Source organism: Belonocnema kinseyi, chromosome 6 (assembly GCF_010883055.1).
Source record: "Belonocnema kinseyi isolate 2016_QV_RU_SX_M_011 chromosome 6, B_treatae_v1, whole genome shotgun sequence".
NCBI lineage: Eukaryota > Metazoa > Arthropoda > Insecta > Hymenoptera > Cynipidae > Belonocnema > Belonocnema kinseyi.
Window position 1 is genome coordinate 58,901,978 of NC_046662.1, and position 22,153 is coordinate 58,924,130.

At 26.0% G+C, this 22,153-nt stretch overlaps 1 protein-coding gene across 4 annotated transcripts in view; it reads right to left on the reverse strand.

Annotated features, from left to right (window-relative positions):
- LOC117174779 (protein BCL9 homolog) overlaps window positions 1–22,153 on the reverse strand; it is a 45,189-nt gene that overhangs the window by 9,787 nt on the left and 13,249 nt on the right. For 3 of the 4 annotated variants that reach the window (XM_033364135.1, XM_033364133.1, XM_033364134.1), the window contains exons 5-8: window positions 16,211–16,560; window positions 10,585–11,041; window positions 7,177–7,384; window positions 213–1,398 (exon numbers count right to left, since the gene is read on the reverse strand). In XM_033364135.1, the coding sequence (XP_033220026.1) occupies window positions 213–1,398; window positions 7,177–7,384; window positions 10,585–11,041; window positions 16,211–16,560 (2,201 nt within the window). The remainder of the gene's footprint in view (window positions 1–212; window positions 1,399–7,176; window positions 7,385–10,584; window positions 11,042–16,210; window positions 16,561–22,153) is intronic. The other variant, XM_033364137.1, reaches the window with a different exon arrangement.

The window sequence follows — 22,153 nt, forward strand, 5'->3', positions numbered from 1 at the left end:
TTTATTTTTGTAGAGAAAAAAAGTGCCGGAGAAACTGCAGGCCCAAATTTTTAAAACAAAATATTTATTATTCTAGGAAAAAATCCTGGGGAACCTAAAACTGGTAAAAAAGATAATTTTCTAAGTATCACATGACCTTAAAGTCTTCCAATTAAAGGGTTTCGCATTCTCATCCCATGAAAATATTATTTGTCAAATAAATCAATCCTCACCTGTACATTTGCACCATTATAGGGGCTCGGTCCAGAGACGTGAACGTGGGAATGGCCATGAGGATGAGGTCCATGAGAATGCGGATGATTATGACCGCCAGGCATGAGCCTCGACGGAGGTCCATGTGGATTATCACCAACGCCTCCACCGCCTCCTGGATAAGGTCCAACATTTGGATTATGAGGTCCTCCACCCTGATTACCTCCAGGACCACCCATCATCCCGTGTGACATCATCGAGTGATGATGGCTCATCTTATTCGGACCACCGGGACTCCCAGTATGCGGTGTTGGACTGTAACTCGACGGAGGTCCACCCAGTCCCATACACATTCCCGAAACGTCCCCGGCCTCACTAGTAGGTCCCGGCATATGGCATCCTCCATTCAATTCACCACCACTCTGCATCTGCATCATATGCATTCCATGCGGATTTCCAAAAGGCATCATTCCCTGATTTCCAGAATGCATTGGACCGCCATCATTGACAAGAGCATTGCTGGCAGCGGTGTTGGTCAATTGCTGACTCATTTGCGCGAGCGAAGTGATCGGGTCAAAATGATTTGTACTCATTGTTCCAAGACCACCAAGTCGAACTCCCATGTTGTTTGGATTTAGCGGAACGTTATCAGGTTGGCTAACGTTCACGGAGGGTCTACTACAAGGGAAAGATCCACCTGGACCAATCATCGATGGTGGCAATCCAGGATTGTTTGGATTCCCTTGATTTTGCTGCTGCTGCTGCTGTTGTTGTTGTTGTTGCTGCTGTTGTTGTTGCTGCTGTTGTTGAATTTGCTGCTGTTGCTGCTGCTGCTGCTGCTGTTGTTGCAATTCTTTCTGTGAAGGTGGAGACGTTTCGGATTTCGTATTCGGCGAGGCGGGAATCGTTCTCGGAGGTCCCATGCTATCTTGAAGATTTGGATTGTGAGGCGCTGGACTGCTTTGGGCACTTGCAGACGTTTTATTGCTCGGTTTGCTCGAGTCAGCTGGAGTGTGAGGCGCGACACTTCCCGGTGTGTGTGGAGTGTGCGGGGTGTGGGGACTATGTAGGGAACCGGTGAATCCTCTACTCGCACTTTCCATCGACGGACTAACGACATCCGATCTCGACGAAAATTGGTTATTACTCTCCATGCTCCCCGAGAGCATTCGATTCGGAATATCCGTACTGCTGGCTGTTGTACTTCTGCAAAATTTGAGCAAGACAACATTTCTTAGAGACAAGAATGAAAATTTGCAGGGTTTCTACTCAAATTCTGGGGTAATATGCCCTGACAATTCCAGGTGTTTCCCAGGTAATGCAAGTTTCTCTTTCCAGTTATAATTTTTCATAGTACAGAGCCATTCTAATATTTCGCAATTTTTAAAACAATTAGCATGGAATATGTATAGAGTTTGACGAGTTTATTATAAGTAATGCGATTTTATTCAGTTTCTAGAGATTCAATTAATATGTTTAATTTGGAAAGCTTGGACAAATTATATTACAATATATTCTTAAATATATTAAGGTAAATCGGCCATTACTGGAACAACGTAAAAAGTATTTCCAAGACTGGGACAATAATAAATATCGTTGAGAGTATTTTTTATGTTCCAACATAAATTATAAAAGTAAAAATGTTCTATTATGTTTTAAGTTCTTTTTAATTTGTTACCACTATTTATTTTTGTCCCGACAAGTTATACATTTAGTAAAAAATAATCAAAAATATTCCTCAAAATGTTAGTATGAATTGCTACAAAATTCGCCATTTTTTTTTCATTTTAAAACTTTCCGCATAATTTTTACATCATTGAATTATTAAAATTTCTTTCACTAAAAGAAAAAGTAATGTTTTTGCACATTTTTAGTACGTTTAAGAATCAATTTCATAACTTTATTAGCGATTTTATTCAATAACTTATGAATATTTAAATGCCCCGCATTTGGGCAATTTTTTGGCGAAGTTGCCTAAATAGGAACGAGCTGTCGCTGATTGTCTCAATATGCTTAGGTAAGTAATGTAATATAGTATCTAATAAATTTAATTTTTCAGCAAAAATTAGTAAGTGTGCATTAAAATTAAATATTATAGATTTATATGAAATATTAATAAGATTAATATTATCGATTTCCTTTTTAAGATAAATTAAGTAAATTAATTTTTCTGTTGAAAATTTATATTTTCAAATAAAAAATATATCTGTTTTGAAGAAAACTCATATTTTCTACTTGAAAATTCAACATTTTGGTTACATTTTTTTATATCTTGACTGAAAAATGTTTTTTGATTAACATTTGAACTATTTTCTTGAAAATTCGTCATTTTGATTCGAAAACGTATCTTTTTAATTATAAATTTCATATTTCTTGAGAAAAAATGCAACTGTGGTTGAAAATTAATCTGTTTAGGTTGAGGCTTCAGGAGTTTGATTGGAAATTCGTTTTTTTTTTTTTAATTAATTCGTCTGCTTTCAATATGTAATTAAAATCCTTTTTAACTATTATATTTTTTATCAAAATCTAACTTTTTTTGTTAACCTAATACTTCAATTTTCTAACAAATTCTTGAATTCTTAAATAAAAGACTAATTACTACCAAAAAAGATTAATTCGTATCAAAAAATATAATAGTTGATATTTCAAACGAAAAATGTTTTAATTGTAAATTAAACATAATATGATTTTTTAAATAAATAAGATTTTTTATTTCAAAAAATATTTTAACCTTATGAATTTTCTACCTAAATAATATCATTTTTAACAAAACAGTTGCGTTTTTCTCAAAGAAAAATGTAATTTATAATTAAAATGACAAATTTTCGAACCGATAATACGAACTTTCAACAAAATAGTTGAAATATTAATCAAAACAGATTTTTCAGTGAATACAATTTGAAAAAAAAAATAAAATTTGTAACCAAAAAATAATTTAAATTGTTTCAATACATTTTTCAATTTATGTATTAACTTGAATTAAAATGAATTCTAATTAAAAATGTACTACCAAACAGTTTAATTTGCAAGTAAATCGATAATATTAGTCTATAATATTAAATTTTAATGCATACTTACTAATTTTAATAAAAAATTTAATTTATGAGTCATTATTAAATTACTTACCTAAGCAGTTGGCAAAATTGGAGGTTGGAATTAGAGGTTTCAATAAACTACTATAAACAGCTTTTTTAGAGTAATAATTAAACGGTAATCACGATTCATTCTTGCTTTGCCATGTATTCTGTGATAAATTATAAGTAAATTGTGCCATTTTATTTTGATAAACCCCATTGGATTTTCCTTGTCCCAGTATTACCTTCTTTTGTGTCCCACTTAAGGATATGTTCAAAAATTCGTGTCCCACTAATGGGCGATCTGACTAGCTTTAAAAATATCTGTTTATATTAATTTAATATAAAATGATTAATGTATTTTTTTTTCTAGTCGATCAAATAATGTCTTAGCCACTTATTATAACGGTTTTTGTACAAAAAATTCCAATTCCCCACTTTAAAATTGTGTTTGTGTGGGTTCGCTTTTCCTAACTGTCCCATTAATGGCCAGTTTACCTTAGCATCATCGATTAATTAAATAATTAAATAACACCATAAACATAATTAATCATTCCTTGAATTTATCTCGAAATTCAATAAATTTTAACAATAATTCAAAGAAATTATTATCTTATCTTCTTACTTAAATAATTTAAATACAGTACATATTTAGGTAAAATTAATATGACTACTATATTAAATTCAATTTAAACCACTTCAAACTCCTAAAACTTTTCAATTAAAAAAATTGCATTTTCAATTATTAACCAAATAGATGAACTTTCAACTAAAAATGATCAAGATTCAATAATATAGTTAACTTTTTAAATGAAAAAGATCAGTTTTCAACCAAAAATCAAATCGTTAAATTTTCAATTTGAAAAATTAGTTTTTTACACAAAAAAATTAATTTTCAAGTGCAATAATAAATAGATATCTATAATACTTGAAATTTTAACCAAAAAAGATGAATTTTCAACAAGAAGACTAAAATAATCAATCTTAAACTAAACATATTAACTTTCTACCATAAAACAAGATTTCTCAACAAATTATATGAATTCTCAACTAAAAATGATCAATTTTCAACAAAATAGTTAAATTTCAAACTAAAAAGATTAATTTTTAACAAAAACGATGAATAATTAATCGGAATACTTGCTTTTCAACCAAAAGGATGAAGTATTAGGAAAGAAATTAAAGTACAAACAAGAAGATTAATTTTCTACCACAAAAGACGATTTTTCAACAAATTACATGAATTCTCAACCAAATAGTCAAATATTTAACTAAAAATGATCAATTTTTAACCAAATAGTTCAATTTTAAAATAAAAAGATCAGTTTTTAACAAAAAATGGAACAGTTAAATTTTCAGTTAAAAAAAAATTTATTTTCCGAAAAAAATATTGAAACAAAGTGAATTATTTTTTTCAACTAAAATTAGAAATATTCAACTGGAATAGGGGAATTTCCAATTAAGATAATGAATCTTTAACTGGAATAGTTTATTTTTCCAGAAAAAAGGGAATTTTCAACCTAGGGAATAAATTTCGACCGAAAAGACAAAGTTTAAACAAAAAACATTAATTTTTAAATAAAAAAGATAAATTGTCAAACGAAAATTGAATATTGGAAAAAATTATGTTCGGCCAAGGAGATGAATTTTCAACTGAAATGATGGAATATTCAATATATTCAATTGGAATAGTCACATTTTCAGTTAAAAAATAATAATTTACCACAATAAAAACTAATTTTAAAAAAAAATTTTTTAAACAAATTCATGAATTTTCAACTAAAATGAGAAATCCTTAACATGAATATTTGAATTTTAAGTCAAAATATGAATTTTCAACTAAAATGATGAATCTTAAACAAGAATAAATGAATTTTTAAGAAAAAGATTAATTTTCAACCAAGTAGATTGATTTCTACCAACTGATGGAATATTCAACTAGTCCAGTTACATGTTCCATTGAAAAATTAATTTTTAACTAAAAAAAATCAAATTTTCACCAAAATAGTTAAAGTTTTAACTGAAAAAGTTCAATTTTGAGTAAAAAAAAAAGAATTTTAAGCCAAAAAAAGGACTTTTCAAACAAAGAGATGTGTTTTCAATTTAAATGCTGAATATCGTCGAGTATCTTTTATATTCTAACATAAATCATAAAAGTAAAAATTTTCTAGCATTTATAAAGTTCTTATAAATTTATTACCACTATTTATTTTTGTTTTGGCAACTGACCTTAAAAATTTAAAAGATTGGTTGGATTTTTTTTTCTTTCTTGACTGAAAAATCTGTTTTGATTAATATTTCAATTAATTTTGTTGAAAATTCATCTTTTTAGTTCGAAACTTTATCCCTTTAATTATAAATTTCGTCTTTCATGAGAAAAAATACAACTTTTTAGTTGAAAATTAATTTGTTTATGTTGAGGCTTCAAAAGTTTTATTTAAAATTCTTTTTTTTTTTAATTAATTGAACCACTTTCAATTTGTAATTAAAATCTTTCTTGGTTGAAATATAATCAATTATATTATTTAATAAGAATTTACATTTTTTTCTCAAAAGTTAAAATACTCGGGGAAAAATGATATTACTTTGTAACAATTTCATCATTTTACTTTAAAAGTCGACTGTTTGGTTGTCAATGAACTCTTTTGTTGAAAATTCATATTTTCGAGTTAACAATATAACCTGCTTGGCAAAAATTCTGGGTTTTGCTCGGAATTTCAAGAATTTGGTAGAAATTAGTTTATTTGGTTGAAAATGAACATTTTGTTGAAAATTCATATTTTGTGGTCTGACAATTATATTATTTTGGTGGAAAATTCAAGAATTTGTTTAAAATATTTTATTTTTGTATGAAAAATCTTTCTTCGTAGATGAAAAACTCTTTTTTTAATGAATTCGACTTTTTTAATTTTATAATTCAAACATTTTTTGGTTGAAATATAAACTATTATATTTTTTAATGAGAATTGATCTTTTTGGTAGAACATTAGTCATTTTTTATTTAAAATTCAACAGTTTATTAGAAAATTGAAGTATTAGATTGATAATTAACTTTTTTTTTTGAAAATGTATGTTTTCGGGTTCAAAATTTCAATCTCTAGAATCAAAAATTAAAATAAAACAAGAAAAATGATAACAATTTAAGTTATTGGGATATTAATTTATAGTTGTAGGTTATGCAAAAGATGAAAAATAAAAGGTTATGCTTTAAGCAAAATGATAACATGGAGATATGAGTTTTATTAAAAAATAAAGAAAAAGACATGTCTTATGATTTATAATAATCTATTCTTCTTCATTAACGTATTCTATAATAAAACAAAAATGTAGTAGTTGATATTTCAATAAAAATATATATAATTTGTTAAGAAAAACAAATTTAATTGAAAAAACAAGCGACTTTTACATAAGTTCAATTTCCAAATAAAAAAGTTTTTTCAGTCTACAGAAAGAGAAAATTGCAAACAAGCTGTTGAATTTTGAAGCAAAAGAATAATTTTTTACCATAAAGATTAATTTTTACCCGAAATTAAAAAAAAAATAATAACGATTTTTCAACAAAATACATAAATTTTCAACGAAATAATTCAATTTCCAACTTAAAAAGATGAATTTTCAATCAAACATGGAATAGTTAAATTTTCAAAACAAAAAAAATTAATTTCGAACCAAATAGAAAAAGAATTTCAAACAAAATAGTTAATTAGAGTAAAATAAAGCTACTGTTAAAAATGAAGAATCATTGTAATTCAATTTCATATTGCAATTTAAGCCAAATAAAATAAACAGGCTTTGAAAAAAATGTCCTGACTTTCAAAAAGCATCCCTGACAATTCCATGTTTTGCAGGTAGGGTTGACACCCTGATTTACTAAAGGAACCACTCTAGGAATGTGTGAAAAGACACTTACGCGGGTAAACTGCCGTCTTTTAGACTTGTATTAGGCTGCTTCTGTATTGTCAATTCCTGACCCTCGAAAGTATTGAGATACTGGATTTGTTGAGGACTTGGAACCGGCATTAGGTTGGCTTCCTTTACACCCGCGGCATTTACTGCTCCGCCGTGTTGCTGCTTTTGTTGAGCTAAAGATTGCAGCGTCCGACAGAACATACCATCCACTAAAAAAACATTACAGGATTCCTAACGCACTTACAAAATCAGATTTTTGGTTTCGAGGACCTTTAGCTACCTGTTTTGCATTTATGTCGTGGATAGAAGAATATACTTAACGGACCGTACTTAAATTACGTAGCACATCATCCCCCGAGACACTTTATTATGATTTGTTACGGTAGTGGGTCCTTCACTCATGCGCGTAATTTTTGCAAATTCGCAAAAACTTTCTCCTGATGATTATTTTTTTAGTTATAAATTTTATTATTTAGTTTAAAATTTAAACATTTTTCATAAAAAGACATCCTTGTTGGTTGAAAATTAAATGTTTTTGTTAAAAACTTGTATTAATGGGTTAAAAATTCAACTTTTTTTGTAGAACAATAACCTTTTGTTTAAAATTCATATTTTGTTGGTGATGAGTCAACTGACATGTTTTTTGGATAAAGACTATTTTTTTCTGAAAATATGTCTTCTCGATTTAAAAGTGAATCCTTTTTTAGTAGAAATATTTCATCTTACACGGATAAAAAAGCAAATGTTTTGTTGAAAATTGAACTATTTTCTAGAAAATTTAATTTTTGTTTAAAATTGGTATTTTTTGTTGAAAAGTCAATTGAAATCTTTGGATGAAAATTCAACTCTTTTTTTTGAAAGTTTGTCTTTTAATTTGAAAATTCACCTGTTTTAGTAAAATTTTCATTTTTCTTGTACAAAAATGCAACTGCTTGGTAGAGAATTAAACAATTTTGTTAAAAAGTTATCCTTTTTCGTTAAAAGATTTGGTTGAATCACTTTATTAAGATATAGTTTTTTTCTGAAGATTTATATTTTCAGTTGAAAATTCATCTTTCTGGTTGAAAGTTTAATTATTTGTTGAAAATTAATCTTATTTAATTATGAATTCAACTGCTTGGGTAAAAGTTAAACTAGATGGTCAAAATTAATTCTTTTGATTGAAGGCATGTCTTTGGTTAAAAATTAAACTGTTTAGTAGAAAAGCATTTTTGTTATTAATTTTTAAACTGAAAATATCTTGATGTGAAATTGTTCTTTTTCAGTAAGAAACAAAAATAATTCGCTTGGTTTGAAATTTAGTTTTTTGGGGTAATAATGCATCATTTTTGTGGAAAATTAATTTTTTTGGTTATCATATTTTTTGTTTAAAATGCAACTGTTTGGTTGAAAATTTAACTGTTTAGGGGAAAGCCTTTGTTTTAAATTACTTTTTAAACTGAAAATGTCCATCCTTTTGAGATGGATCATTTTTGTTTGAAATTCTTGTTTTTCAGTAAGAAAAAAAAAATTTCCTTGGTTTGAAATTTAATTTTTGGGGTAATAATGCATCAGCTTTGTGGAAAATTAATTTTGCTGTTAAACATATTTTTGGTTTAAAATGCAACTGTTTGGTTGAAAATTTAACTATCTTGTTAAAAACTCATACTTTTTGTTTAAAAGGGAAAAGTGTTGAAAAGGGAACTGAAATATTTCCTGAATGAAAATTCAACTATTAAAAAAAATTTTTTAATTAAAAATACATCTGTTTTAATAGAAAATTCATCTTTCTTGGATGAAAATAAAACTGTTTGAGTGAAAATTAAATTATTTTGTGAAAAACAGTTAAAAAGTTACAATTTCTGGTTGAAAAGTCTACTGTTTTGTTGAAAATTTTACTAATTCGTAGAAAATTTACTTTTTATTAAGAATTTATACTTTGATGTTGAAAAATGAACTGTCATCTTTTCTGGTTAAAAGTCCAACTTTTAAACAAAAAATGTGCCTTTTTAAAAATTAAAGTTCCTCTGTTCTAGAACAAATTTTATGTTTTTTTTTTTATAAAAATGCAACTATTTGGTGGAGGATTAAACTATTTTATTAAAAATTCATCCCTTTAGGTTGAAAAAATTCGCCTTTTTAGATTGAAAATTCCATTTTTTTTCTTAGAAACTTATTTTTTGTTAAAAATTCATATTTTGATCTTGAAAAGTAAACTGGAATCTTTTTCGGATGAAAATTCAACTATTTTATAGTAAATTTGTTGATTGTTTTTTAAATAACAAATTGAGAAGTTTACTCTTTTTTTGATAAAAATGCAACTATTTTGTAGAGTATTCAACAATTTTGTTAAAAGTGATACTTTCTGGTTAAAAATTTGTCTTTTTGGATTGAAAATTGAATTTTTTCGTAGAACTTTAATTTTTTTTTAAATGAAAATGTAAGTTTTTGGTTAAAAATTCTTCTTCTTTGCTTGAGTGTTCAACTATTTTGTTTTAAAGATTTGGTTAAATTAACTGCTTGGGTCAAAATTAAACTTCATCGTCAAAAATTAATTTTTTTGATTCAAGTCTTATGAGTTTGGTTGAAAAGTTAACTGTTACGTGAAAAAGCCTTTTTGTGGTTTAAAACTAATTTTTTAATTGAAAATTTAACTTTTACATTATTTTAAGATTGGTCATTTTTGTTTAAAATTCTCTTTTTTTGTAAAAAAATAATTTCTTTGGTTTAAAATTTTAGTTTTGTTAGTAAAAATGTATCAGTTTCGTGGAAAATTAATTTTTTACTAAAGACATATTTTTTGTTGAAAAATTCAATTTTTGTATACAAAGTTTCTACTTTTTGGTTTTAAAATTCTTTTTTGTTTAGTGTAATTTTCATCTATTTCGATTGACAGATGAACTATGGAACTTTTTTTTTGGGAATTTATCGTTTTAGTTTGAAATTTCAACTATCATGTTAAAACTTTAATTATTCTGTAAGAAATTCCAGCATTTTGTTAATATGCCATTTTTTATAGTAGAAAAATACATTTTCTTGTTTAAAATAAATTTTGAAAATGAAGTTCTCAGACACCCTGTCTAATTTTACAAGCAATAACTAGCAAAACATCTCTGCAAACTAAAAATTACGCTTGTGATCCGTTACGTAATTTAAGTCCGACCCCTGATAGCGACAATAAGATTTTCTAAAAAAAAAAAACAACAAAAAAAAACACTTGAAAACCGAGAGCTTGACCACTGAACTAATGACTCTACACCAGCTTTCAAGAATAATCAACCCCTCGTGTTTCAAACCAAGATCTAATAAATGAAGAAACTAAAATTGATAATTAAAATTTCACAAAATTCAAAGAAAATAAACTAAAACTCGAAAATATGGTAGCGAAAGGATAAGAAAAAAACAAAAAAATACGAATGGTCAAAGTTACCATTTGGAGGTTGAGTGGAGGGAAAGTCGAGGGAAGAATCCTTCTGTGGTGTCGCTCCACCAGGACTGAGAGCGGCAAGATGAGCATGAGAAACTGGAGTTCCGGGATTGCTGTGATTCAACCTCGTGGAAGTCGTATTCACGGATCCTACAGTTGGGTTTGGCGAGTCCTGGCTGGTAGGACTCTGTCCTGGCAAGTGGCTCGACCTCTGGCTACCGAGCTGAAATTGTCTGTTGCAGTCTGCCGGGGAATTTAACGCTGAACTCGCTCTCGGCGAGGGCAGCGAGAGATTGCTGGTGGGATTATTGGGGGAGGAAGGATTTGGACTTTGAGTAGCAATCGGCACACTCGCCGATCTTGTTGTCTGGTGATAAGGGGGAGGAGGTCCTTGACTGCGTGGCATACCTCCAACCATCCCAGATCCTCTGAGTGGTCCTCCTGGACTACCTACACCAACCTAACAAACAAAAAAACACATTTCACAATCATCATTTTAAAGTATTTTCGAAACAGTCATATGATGTTGAATTCTCGGTTCTCTCCCGACCAATTTTCCATTTTTTTGGGTCTGCTAATTATACATTTTTCTGAAATTTTCATGTCCTAACATGGAATTTCAATTCTTTTATAAAATTCACTCTTCCAAGTCCTGGGTGGCCGTTTTAACAGAAGAAAAAAAATCCCAGTCATTTCCCGGTTCGCAAACATTTTTCACGGTCAATAAAATTTTTTAAATGGAACTCTATTCTGAACAGTTTTCAATTTAAAGTAATAAAAAATAAACAACAAACTAAGGCATTTAAAGTTCAAATCTTGAATTTTAAACTTTTAAAATTAAAGTTTAAAAGCTTTTCGAATCAAAAATTTTTTATTCAAATGCTCAATAATGTACACGTATAAAATGGAAGGTACTAACATTTTTCAATTAAACAATTTTAAATGAAATGTAGATAAACTTTTGCTAGAAACACAAAAAATTAAAAAATAATTTTTTTTTTAAACTTAACCGTTCTTAAATTAGAAGTTAAATTATTTTCGTTTTAACGAGTTTAAGAGTCCTTGAAAAGCTATAAAATTTTATTTCAAAATCTGGGGAAATCTTGAAGTCGTTTTCAATTTTTTCAAATTTAAAATTATTTTTGAATTTTTTGCAGAACTTCTAAGTATCTTTCAAAATTGACTGAACTTTTCCTACAACTTTTAGAAAATCCTGCGAATTTTTAAAAATGTTCTTCAGATTTGGATTTATAAATAACAATTGAACGCTTATTATTTGTAGAAGAAATTAGAATAATTTTGAAAGATATTTAGACGTTTTAAAAAGATCCAAAATTAATTTAGAGCTTGAAATTATTTTAAAAAATTTAAAAGAAGTGTGTGTACCCACAAAATTCGGCTTTCCGTACTGAAATTTCGGTGCAAATGCCCACAGTCTAATTGAAAACAAGATGTAAATTTTTGCAGATTTCAAACAAAAAATTTAGAAGATTTTCAAGAATTTTGATATTGTTCAAGAGCCTAAAAATATATTCTTAATATTCCTAGGAAAATTGAATAAAATAATTCATTTTGAAAAATAATTTTAACAGAACACTTAAAAAGATTTTAAGAGATTTCCAAAATTGTCAAAAAAAAAGACCCTGGAAGATTTTAGAAGTTCTGAAAAAATATCCTACACTTTGTTTAAATTACTTGATATCATTTCAATTTTTAAATTAATTTTTAATCTTTTCAAAACTTTTAGATATCTCTAAAATAATCAAGTTTTTCTAAAAATAATAATTGATCAATTGTTTTATATAAATAAAAATCAAACAAATTTCACTTACCAATTACAAATTCTTTAAATCGAACAATAAAAATCCTTGAAATTAAAAATATAAGCTTACAAATAAAAATCGAAAATGGAACATTTTTTTAAGTAAAAGATTTTCGAATTATGCAGTATAAGCTGAACGATATTATAATTGAAAAAAATATCAAGTCAAGTAATTATTTTAAGAACCTCTTGAAATCGAGCTTGGACAGATTTTTCTTTTGAAAATTGGTCAAATTCTCGATCCAGAAATTGTTTTAGAAAATTACTTGTTCCAGTAAGAATTATACTTTATAATTTTGTTTGAGGGTGACCGTTTAAATCGACGAAAAAAATTCCCGGTTCACAAGCATTTTTCATGATCGATAAAATAAAATAATTTGAACTCTAAAACTACAAATTTTTACATTTAAGTAATAAAAAATACACTACAAATTAAAGCATTTAAAGTGGAACTCTTGAATTTAAAATAATTTAAAATTGAAGTTTAAAGTTTATAAATTTAAAAAAATGGTTTATTCGAATGCTCAGTAATTTACACGCATAAAATAGAAGTTAGGTAATAACACTTTTCAATTGAAAAATTTTTTTCTCTGTTATAATTTAATCAATCAATCAATGAACTTTAAAAATTTTTAAATTATATTATTTTAAGCTACTTTACTAAACAATAAATAATAAATTAATTTAGAGAATTCAAGTTCAAAGTCAGATTTATACTTTTAGTTTAAGTCCAGATATAAATCGGAATTCAAGTTATTTTAGCGAATTCCCTGTACCAATTAAAAATTATAATTATTTTTAAAAAATCCTTGTACAAAGACAGACATGTAGTTCATAATACTTTTTTTTAGAACTCGAAATTCTAATTCTTTTGGCAAATCCCTTGAACCAACTTAAAATTGTAATTCTTTTCGAAAACTTCCTGTTCAAAATCAGAATTACAGATATCGCTTCCAAAATCTCCAGTTCCGAATCATAATTCCAGTTTTTATAATTTAATTTTAAAACTTAAATCTTTCTCACTCAGATTTCCCAGTAAGGGATCATCCATAAACTACGTTACCAATTTTGGAAAATCTTTGACCCCCCCCCCCCCTTCAAACGTTTAAGAAAGTTAAGTTTTTAAACAAAAATTAAATAGTTCAACTTTTAATTTTTTTTAATAATAATTTGAAATTAGAAAAAAACAAATTTTCTATAAAAAAACAGTTGAATTTTCAAATTAAAAATACATGAAATTTTGATCAAAAAGTTTATTTTATACAAAATAAGAACCGAATTTACGACAAAATAAAAGAAATCTCAATCCAAAAGTTGAATTTTTTACTAAACTAGATTAATTTTTAGCAAAAAGACGAATTTTTACCACAAATAGTTCAATTTTAACAGAAAGTTGAATTTTTACTTAAAAAATAAACATATTCGACCAAAAATGAAATAAGTAAATTTTCAATTCCCAAAGTAATCTTTTAACAACCAAAAAAAGGAATTTTTCAACAAGAATTTTTACACAAAAAGATCAAGTTTCTACCGAAAAAAAAACCGAATTTTTAACAAATTCTCAAAATTCTTAAACAAAAAGTTAAGTTTTCAACTAAAAAAGATCACATTTTAAACAAAAATATTCATTTACTACCAAATTCAAGAATTCTCAATCAAAAAGTTGAATTTTTAAGAAACAAAGACTAGTAGTTAAAATGTTAACCAAAAAGATTAATTTTGAAACAAAAAGAATCAATTCTACCGAAAAAAAGATCTTTTAAACAAAATAAAAGAATTATCAACCAACAAGTTGAATTTTCAACCAATTTTTTTTTTTTAATATCAATTTGATACAAAAAAAATCAATTTTCAATCAGATTAATTTACTGCGAAAAGAGAAGAGTTTTCAATGAAATTCCAGAATTCTCAAACAAAAAGTTGAATTTTTAGAGAAGGAAAAGTTGTTTTTCAAATTTGCTTAAGAAAGTAGTTACATTTCTAAACCTAGTAGTTAAATTCTTAACCAAAAAGTTGAAGTTTTAACTAAAAAAGATTATTTATTAAACAAAAAGATTCATTTACTACCAAAAAAATTCAAGAATTCTTAAATAAAAAGTTGAATTTTTAAGAAAGAAAAGTTAATTTTTTTAATGTTTAAGAAAGTAGTTCAACTTCAGAAGCTAGTAGTAAAATTTTTAACAAAAAATTTGAAGTTTCAACTAAAAAAGATGAATTGTTAGACAAAAAGATTAATTTATTACTAACAAAGAAGAATTTTCAATAATATTCAAGACTTCTCAACCAAGCATCAATAGAAGTTTCAACATAAAAAGATTAATTTACTACCAAAAGAGACGAGTTTTCAATAAAATTCAAGAATTCTCAAACAAAAAGTTAAATTTTTAAGAAAGGGCATTCATCTTTTTAATTTACTACCAAAAAGTAAAAATGCAAGAATTCTTAAATAAAAAGTTGAATCTTTAGGAAAGAAAAGTTTATTTTTTTTATTTTTAAGAAAGTAGTTCAACTTCAAAACCTAATAGTAAAATTTGTAACTAAAAATTTGAAATTTTAACTAAAAAAGATGAATTGTTAAACAAAAAGATTAATTTACTACCAAAACGGCGAATTTTCAATCAAATTCAAGAATTCTTTAAAAAAAAGTTCAATTTTTAAGAAAGAGAGAAAAGTTGTTTTTAAAATTGTTTAAGAAAGTATTCACATTTCTAAACCTAGTAGTTAAATTCTTAACCAAAAAGTTGAAGTTTTAACTGAAAGAGATTAATTATTAAACAAAAAGATTAATTTTCTACCAAAAAATAAAAATGCAAGAATTCTTAAATAAAAAGTTGAATCTTTAGGAAAGAAAAGTTTATTTTTTTATTTTTAAGAAAGTAGTTCAACTTCAGAACCTAGTAGTAAAATTTGTAACTAAAACTTTGAAGTTTCAACTTAAAAGATTAATTTTTAAACAAAAAGATGAGTTTCCTGCCAACAGGGACTAGTTTTCAATAAAATTCAAGAATTCATCAACAAAAAGTTGAATTTTTGAGAAAGAAAGAAAAGTTTTTTCTAACTATTAAAGAAGTAGTTTCAATTTAAAACCTAGTTTTTAATATTTAACCAGAAAGTTGAAGTTTCAAATAAAAACGATAAATTGTTAAACAAAAAGATTAATTTACTACCAAAAAAGAGGAATTTTCAATCAAATTCAAGAATTCAATAAAATTCAAGAATTCTCAAACAAAACGTTGAATTTTTAAGAAAGAAAGAAAAGTTTTTTTTTAACTTTTAAGAAAGTAGTTTAAATTTAAAACCCAGTTTTTAATTTTTAACCAAAAACTTGAAGTTTCAACTAAAAAAGATGAATTGTTAACCAAAAAAATTATATTCTACCGAATAAAAACAAAATTTTTAACGAAATTCAAGATTTCTGAATCAGAAAGTTGAACTTTTAATTAAAAAAGAAGAATTTGTAAACAAAAAAGTCAATTTACTAACAAAAAAGACGAATTTTCAAACAAATTCAAGAGTTCTCAACCTAAAAGTGGAATTTTCAACCGGAAAAAAATAAATGTTTCAACAAAAAGATTAATTTTCTACCAAAAACATTCATCATTTCAAAATTTACTAAGAACATTACCTTCCCATTTACTACCGTAGGTTTTGTGAGAGAACCCCTCTCCCCTAAAGTGGTAACGTAATTTATAGACGATCCCTAAGATAAGCACACTCATTTAAAAGTTATTTTAAACGTCCTGAATTAGGTTTTTTTTTAATCTGATTGTAAAATAATAAAACAAATAAGGAATGTAGTACACTCACTTTTCCCTTCCCGTCGAGAAACTGCTGTTGAAGTTTGTGCCACTCCATGCCCGGTGGACACTGATTCGGTAGAGTTCCTGGAGGAACATTTGAAGAGGGACAGGAAGAAGGGCCTCCTGGTGCCGAATCCAAGGATCCAGAGGGATCTTCCTTTTGCTCTGGGAAGAGAAGCATTTGCATCTTCCTGATCGTTGCCAACTGGACCTCACGATGTTGCCTTTGTTGCGGAGTGAGATTCTCATCAGGAACTTTGACGCCCTGCAAGGAAGGTACACCCCCGGGACCTGGACTTCCTATCAAACGTGGACTGTGGCCCATATTTGGGATTGATTGAGGCTGAGAAGTTGGTACTGCAAAGAAAATCCAAAATTTAATCAGTACAGTTGAAAAGTGTCCCAAATTTCAGGCTTTGTTAAATGATATTTTAATGATTTCAGGGCGGCGAATCGGCTGACGATTTATTTTAAACCACGACGATCATTTTAATAATCCTTTAAAACAACGGAGCAAGAAGTTGAAAAGTTAATGAATTTTTAAATAAAATTATGAATCTTCAACTGGAATTTTAAATTAAGTAGATGGATTTTCAACTGAAAATGATGAATATTTAACTGAATTACTTGAATTTTTAACCAAAAAGGTGAATTTTTAAGTAGCAAGATTAATTTTCAAACAAAAAGATTAACTTTCCACCGAAAAATACAGGTTTTAATTAACATACATGAATTTTAAATATGAAATATTAATAAAAAATATTAAATAGATGAATTTTCAAACAAGAGAGAAAAATTTTCAACCAAATTGGGAATGGTGGTCGACCATTTCGCCACCTGGTGTCAAAAACTGGAACTAGTAAGAGTAGGTGCAATTTTAAATCTGTATTTTAATTTTTGCATAAAAGTGTTTTTACGATTGTTTTGTCAAGTTTAAAACAATTATTGAATACAGAAAACAAATCTTTATCAACAACAAATCGTTTTAGATATAATTTTTATTTTTTAAAGTGAAAAAACACATTTTTGTAAAAAACGTTTTTTTTTTTAATCAATTATTTCACTATTTCACGTAAGTTTCAATGCATTTTAAGCTTAAATGAACTTTAATTAATGTATGTAGCGACAAATGTTATCCAGTTTATGCAAAGAATACGAATAATAGACGATTGTAATTTAAATACCATTTTTAACATAACTTTAGGATCAGATTTTTAAATAGTAAATATTTCATGTATAAACTAATAAAAATTTACTTGGAGTTCATTTTTGCTTTAAAATAAGTCCATTTAAGTTTATAATATGTTGAAAATCACAATGACTAGTAAAACAAATGTTTCTTTCTTTAGAAAAATATTTTGTGCAAAAAATGTGTTTTTTCACTGTATAAAATATAAATTATGTATAAAATCCTTTATTTTTGGTAAATACTTATTTTTAGTACCCAATAAATACTTGAAACTCCACAAAAAAAATCTTTAAAACACTTTTATGCTCAAATTCCAATGCATCTTTAAAATTGTACCTATTCTTTCTAGTTCTAATTTTCGTGGCCAGGTATGATATCGCAGTTTAACCATTCCCAATAGTTTAATTTAAAAAAAAAAATAAAACTTTCAACAGAAAATAGAAGTTACAATTTCAATAAAAAAAATTTTTTCATCTTGAATGATGAATTTTTAACTAAAATTATGAATCCTCAACTGTAATAATCGAAATAAACAAAAAAATGAGTTTACAACTAAAACAATGAATCTTCAACTGAAATAGTTGAACTTTCAACCAAAACTTTTGTTTATACTGAAGAAAAATAAACTGTGAACCAAAACTTAAATCATTAAGTTTTAAATTACGAAAATCAAAGTTCAACCAAAAAAGACGAGTTTTCAACAAAAAAATATCATTTTTCAACTAAAAATTGAATTATTAAATTTACAGTAAAAAAATGAATTTTCAACTAAAATTATGGAATATTAAACTGAAGTATTTTCACTTTACGAAAAAATTAATTTCAACCAAAAAAGAAACAAATGTTCAAAAAAAGTTAAATTTCTGGTCAAGAAAATCCTTTTCATACAAAGAAAAAACAATTTTTCAATAAAACAGCTCATTTTTCTAACTAAAGAAATGAATTTTTATTACAGTGATGAATCTTCAAGAAAAAAATAAATTTTCAATAAGAGTTCATTTTTCAAAAAAGTACATTTATTTCTAACCTAAAAGATGAATTTTCAACTGAAATGACGAAAATTTAACTGGAATAATTGAATTTTTAACAAACAAAAGGAATTTTTCAGCAATGAGAGTAACTTTCAAAGAAAACAAATCATTTTCTACCAAAAAAGTCGATTTTTTATTAAAAAAGTGTTTTATTTAAAACAAAATACATGAATTTTCGATTAAAAAGATTCAACCAAACTGATAAATTTTCTACAAAAAATATCATTAAAAAAAGATCAAATTTCAAGAAAAAATAAAATAATTTAATTTTTCGTTGAAAATCGAATTTTTAATCAACAAAAAATCAGATTTTCAGAAAAATAGTTCAATTTTCGACTGGAATAGTTAAATTTTTAGTTAAAGAATTGATTTTTAACAAAGAAAATACATTTTTAAAAGAGATGAATTTTCAATTAAAATTATGAATTGTGACGAATTTTGACATGAAACAGGAATTTTTAAACTCTTTTCTTCTGAATCCCAGTCTTCATTCTTTTTAATTCCCGTTCCATGTCACAACATTTCTCTTCCAAATGAAATTATATTTCTTTACCGAAACTCCCTGTCCTAAAATAAAAACGATAATTATCTTTATTCGTATATCCTGCAACTGAAAATAAAGTAGAAGCTACTTTTCTAAATTGACAAAAATTATTAAAACAATGGAAACTTGAATTTTGCTATGATCAGAAGTAAATTCCCGGATTTTAATTCAATTCCCGGTCAATAATATTCCCGGTTTTACGGTCAATTCGCCACCCTGGATTTCTATGGGTTAAAGAATTGTTTTAAATTTATATACTTAATACTTATGTAGTTGAAAATCCATTTAAGGCGAATGAATTATCAAATAAAATTATAAATATTTAACAGGAATACGATTTTTCAACAAAATGCGTGACTTTTCAAATGAAAAAGATAAATTTTCAATCAAATAGTTGAATTTTCAAGTAAAAAAATATAAATTTTTAACCGAAAATGGAATAGTTATATTGACAGTTACAAAAATGAATTTTTAAACATATTGATGAATTTTCAAATTAAATGTTGACTGTTCTGGAATAGTTGAATTTCTAAAAAAAATGTTAACATAAAATAATAAATTGAACCCAAATTACAATTTTCACAATTAATAATAAAATCGCTTCAAATCTTACAAGAGGCAGAATTATTTATTAAATAGCACGTGTTAACAATTAAAACTCAAAATTTTTTAAAAATTTAAAAGGACCGTCACTTAATTTTTTTTTAAATACGTAAAAATCTTCTGAAATATCCTAAAACCTTACAGGTCCTATGAAATCGTTCCATATCATCTGAAATTCTAAGAAATTGTTTTAAATCTCACAGAAATATTTAAAATCCTTTACAATAAAATCCTTGGACACTTTCTAATCTCTCAAAAAGCCTTAAAATATTTAAATATTAAAATAATTATTAAATATTTCAAATCCTTCGATATCTTTTAAATCTTCTCAAAGTTCTTAAAAATACATTGGACAGGGTGGCCGTTTTAATCGACGAAATAAATTCCCGGGTTTTTCCCGGTTCGCAAACATTTTTCACGGTCAACGAAATTTTAAAAAATGAAACACTAAAGCTAAAAAAATTTCCACTGGAGGTAATAAAAACTGAGCTGCAAATGAAAGTACTCAAAGTGGAACTGTAAAATTTTGAACTTTTAAAATTGAAATTTAAAAGTTTTTAATTAAAAAATTTTGTATTCAAATGTTGAATAATAATTTACACGTATAAAATTGAAGGTACTAACATTTTTCAATATAAAAAAAATATAAATCCACGTTATCGTTTTCAATGCTCTTAATTAAAAAATCAATCAATGAACTTTACAATTTTCAAAATTATATAATTTTAAGGAATATTAAGCTAGAAACATTAAATATTGAAAAATTGAAAAAATTTTAACTGAACACTTCTTAAATTAGAAACTCAATTATTTTCTTTTTAATATTTTAAACATTCTTGGAAAGCTTCAAAATCTTGAGAAATATAGAATTTGTTTTAAATTTTTAATTATTTTGGAAATTTTTTCAGAACTTCTAAATATCTGGCAAAATTAATTGATTTTTTTCTACAATTTTCAGATAATCCTGCAAATTTTAGAACATTTCTTCACAATTTGGATGTATAATTAACAATTGAACATTTATTATTTACAGACGAAATTTGAGTATTTTAAGAGATATGTACAAGCTTTGAAAAGATTCAAACTTAATGTGAAACTTGAAATGATAGCCTAATATAAAACAAAATGTAGATTTTCGCAGATTTTAAACAAAAAAATTAGATTCTTTTCAAGAATCGTGAAAGACTTCAAAAGAATACAAAACATTTTCTTAGGATTCCTAAGAAAATTAAAAATAATTTTTCATTTTTAAAAATTTATTTTAAGAGAATATTTACAAAGTTTTTCAAATATTTAAACAACATTTTCAAAAAATATTCTAGAAGATTTTAAGAAAACTTTCTAAAATTTCCATGATAATTTTTAATCTTTTTAAAACTCCTAAATATCTCTTAAAATTGTTTCTACAAATGTTCATTTGTAAGTTATACATTAAAATAAAAAAATGTCACTCACAAATTAAGCATTTTTCAAATACAACAATTATAATGGTAACGTTCAAAGTTTAAAGGCTCTTCGAAAATTTAAAGATTCCAGGCTTTATATGTCAAACAATTCAGTTAAAGATTCTTTACTTTTAAACATTTGGTTTCAATTTACTTGTCTTAAATAAAAATTCAAATATTTCTAAATACTTAATAATTCATCTTTTTTTTAATTAAAAATTTCAAATTGAATGAGTTAAAAATTAAATATTTTAGACTGAAATAATATTTTAAATTTGATAAAATCCTTTAATTAAGAATATATTATTATGAAGTTATTTTTAAGTTGAAAATAGTTTATAAACTTTCAGTCACATGTTCACATTTGTTTAATGACTAAGATTTTCAAATTGTAACCGTTAAGTTTTAACGTTAAAATCTGAAAATTCTTAAATTTTGAACTGGTTTAAAATCGTTTTGTCAAATCGTTTTTGTTCACTTTTTATTACTTAAAGTGCAGATAAATTAAAAAAATATTTATTTACTAAATACAAAATTTTTTTATCCAAAATTTTCAACATCAAAGGCTTTTATTTTTTATTTGTTCAAGTCTTTAAGGAAGCATTTAAAAATTCATTAAATTAAAAATGCAAGCATAATTTAACAACATAAAAATTCAACTAATTATTTAAAAACTGTTGAAATCGAATGTGGACAGATTTTTCTTCCACAAATTTGTAAAATTCCCAGTCAAAAAAAATCCCGGTTTTAATTTTAACTTTTTGAAAATAGTAATGAGGCCCCATTTTTATTTTAATGAAATTTTCGAGATCTACTTCCGATCGATGTTTTGTAACAATACCATTGAATTTATTTCCAAATTTGAAGATCTCAGGACGAAAAGCATAGAAAATACGAATCTTTGAGTATTTCATAAGGCGCCATTTTGAATTTTTCCAAATTTTGTCTTTCATGCATTAATAAATATATGTCTTTACAATAATGTAGCCGTTTAATTGACACTCGAAAATTTGTGATCGAGAAACAAAGAAATAATGAATTTAAAACAAAAAATTGGGCGGCCATCTTCAATTTTTTTAAAATTGTGATTTTTAATTTGTAAGAATTTTACGAGTTTTTGTTATCAATTGATCATATG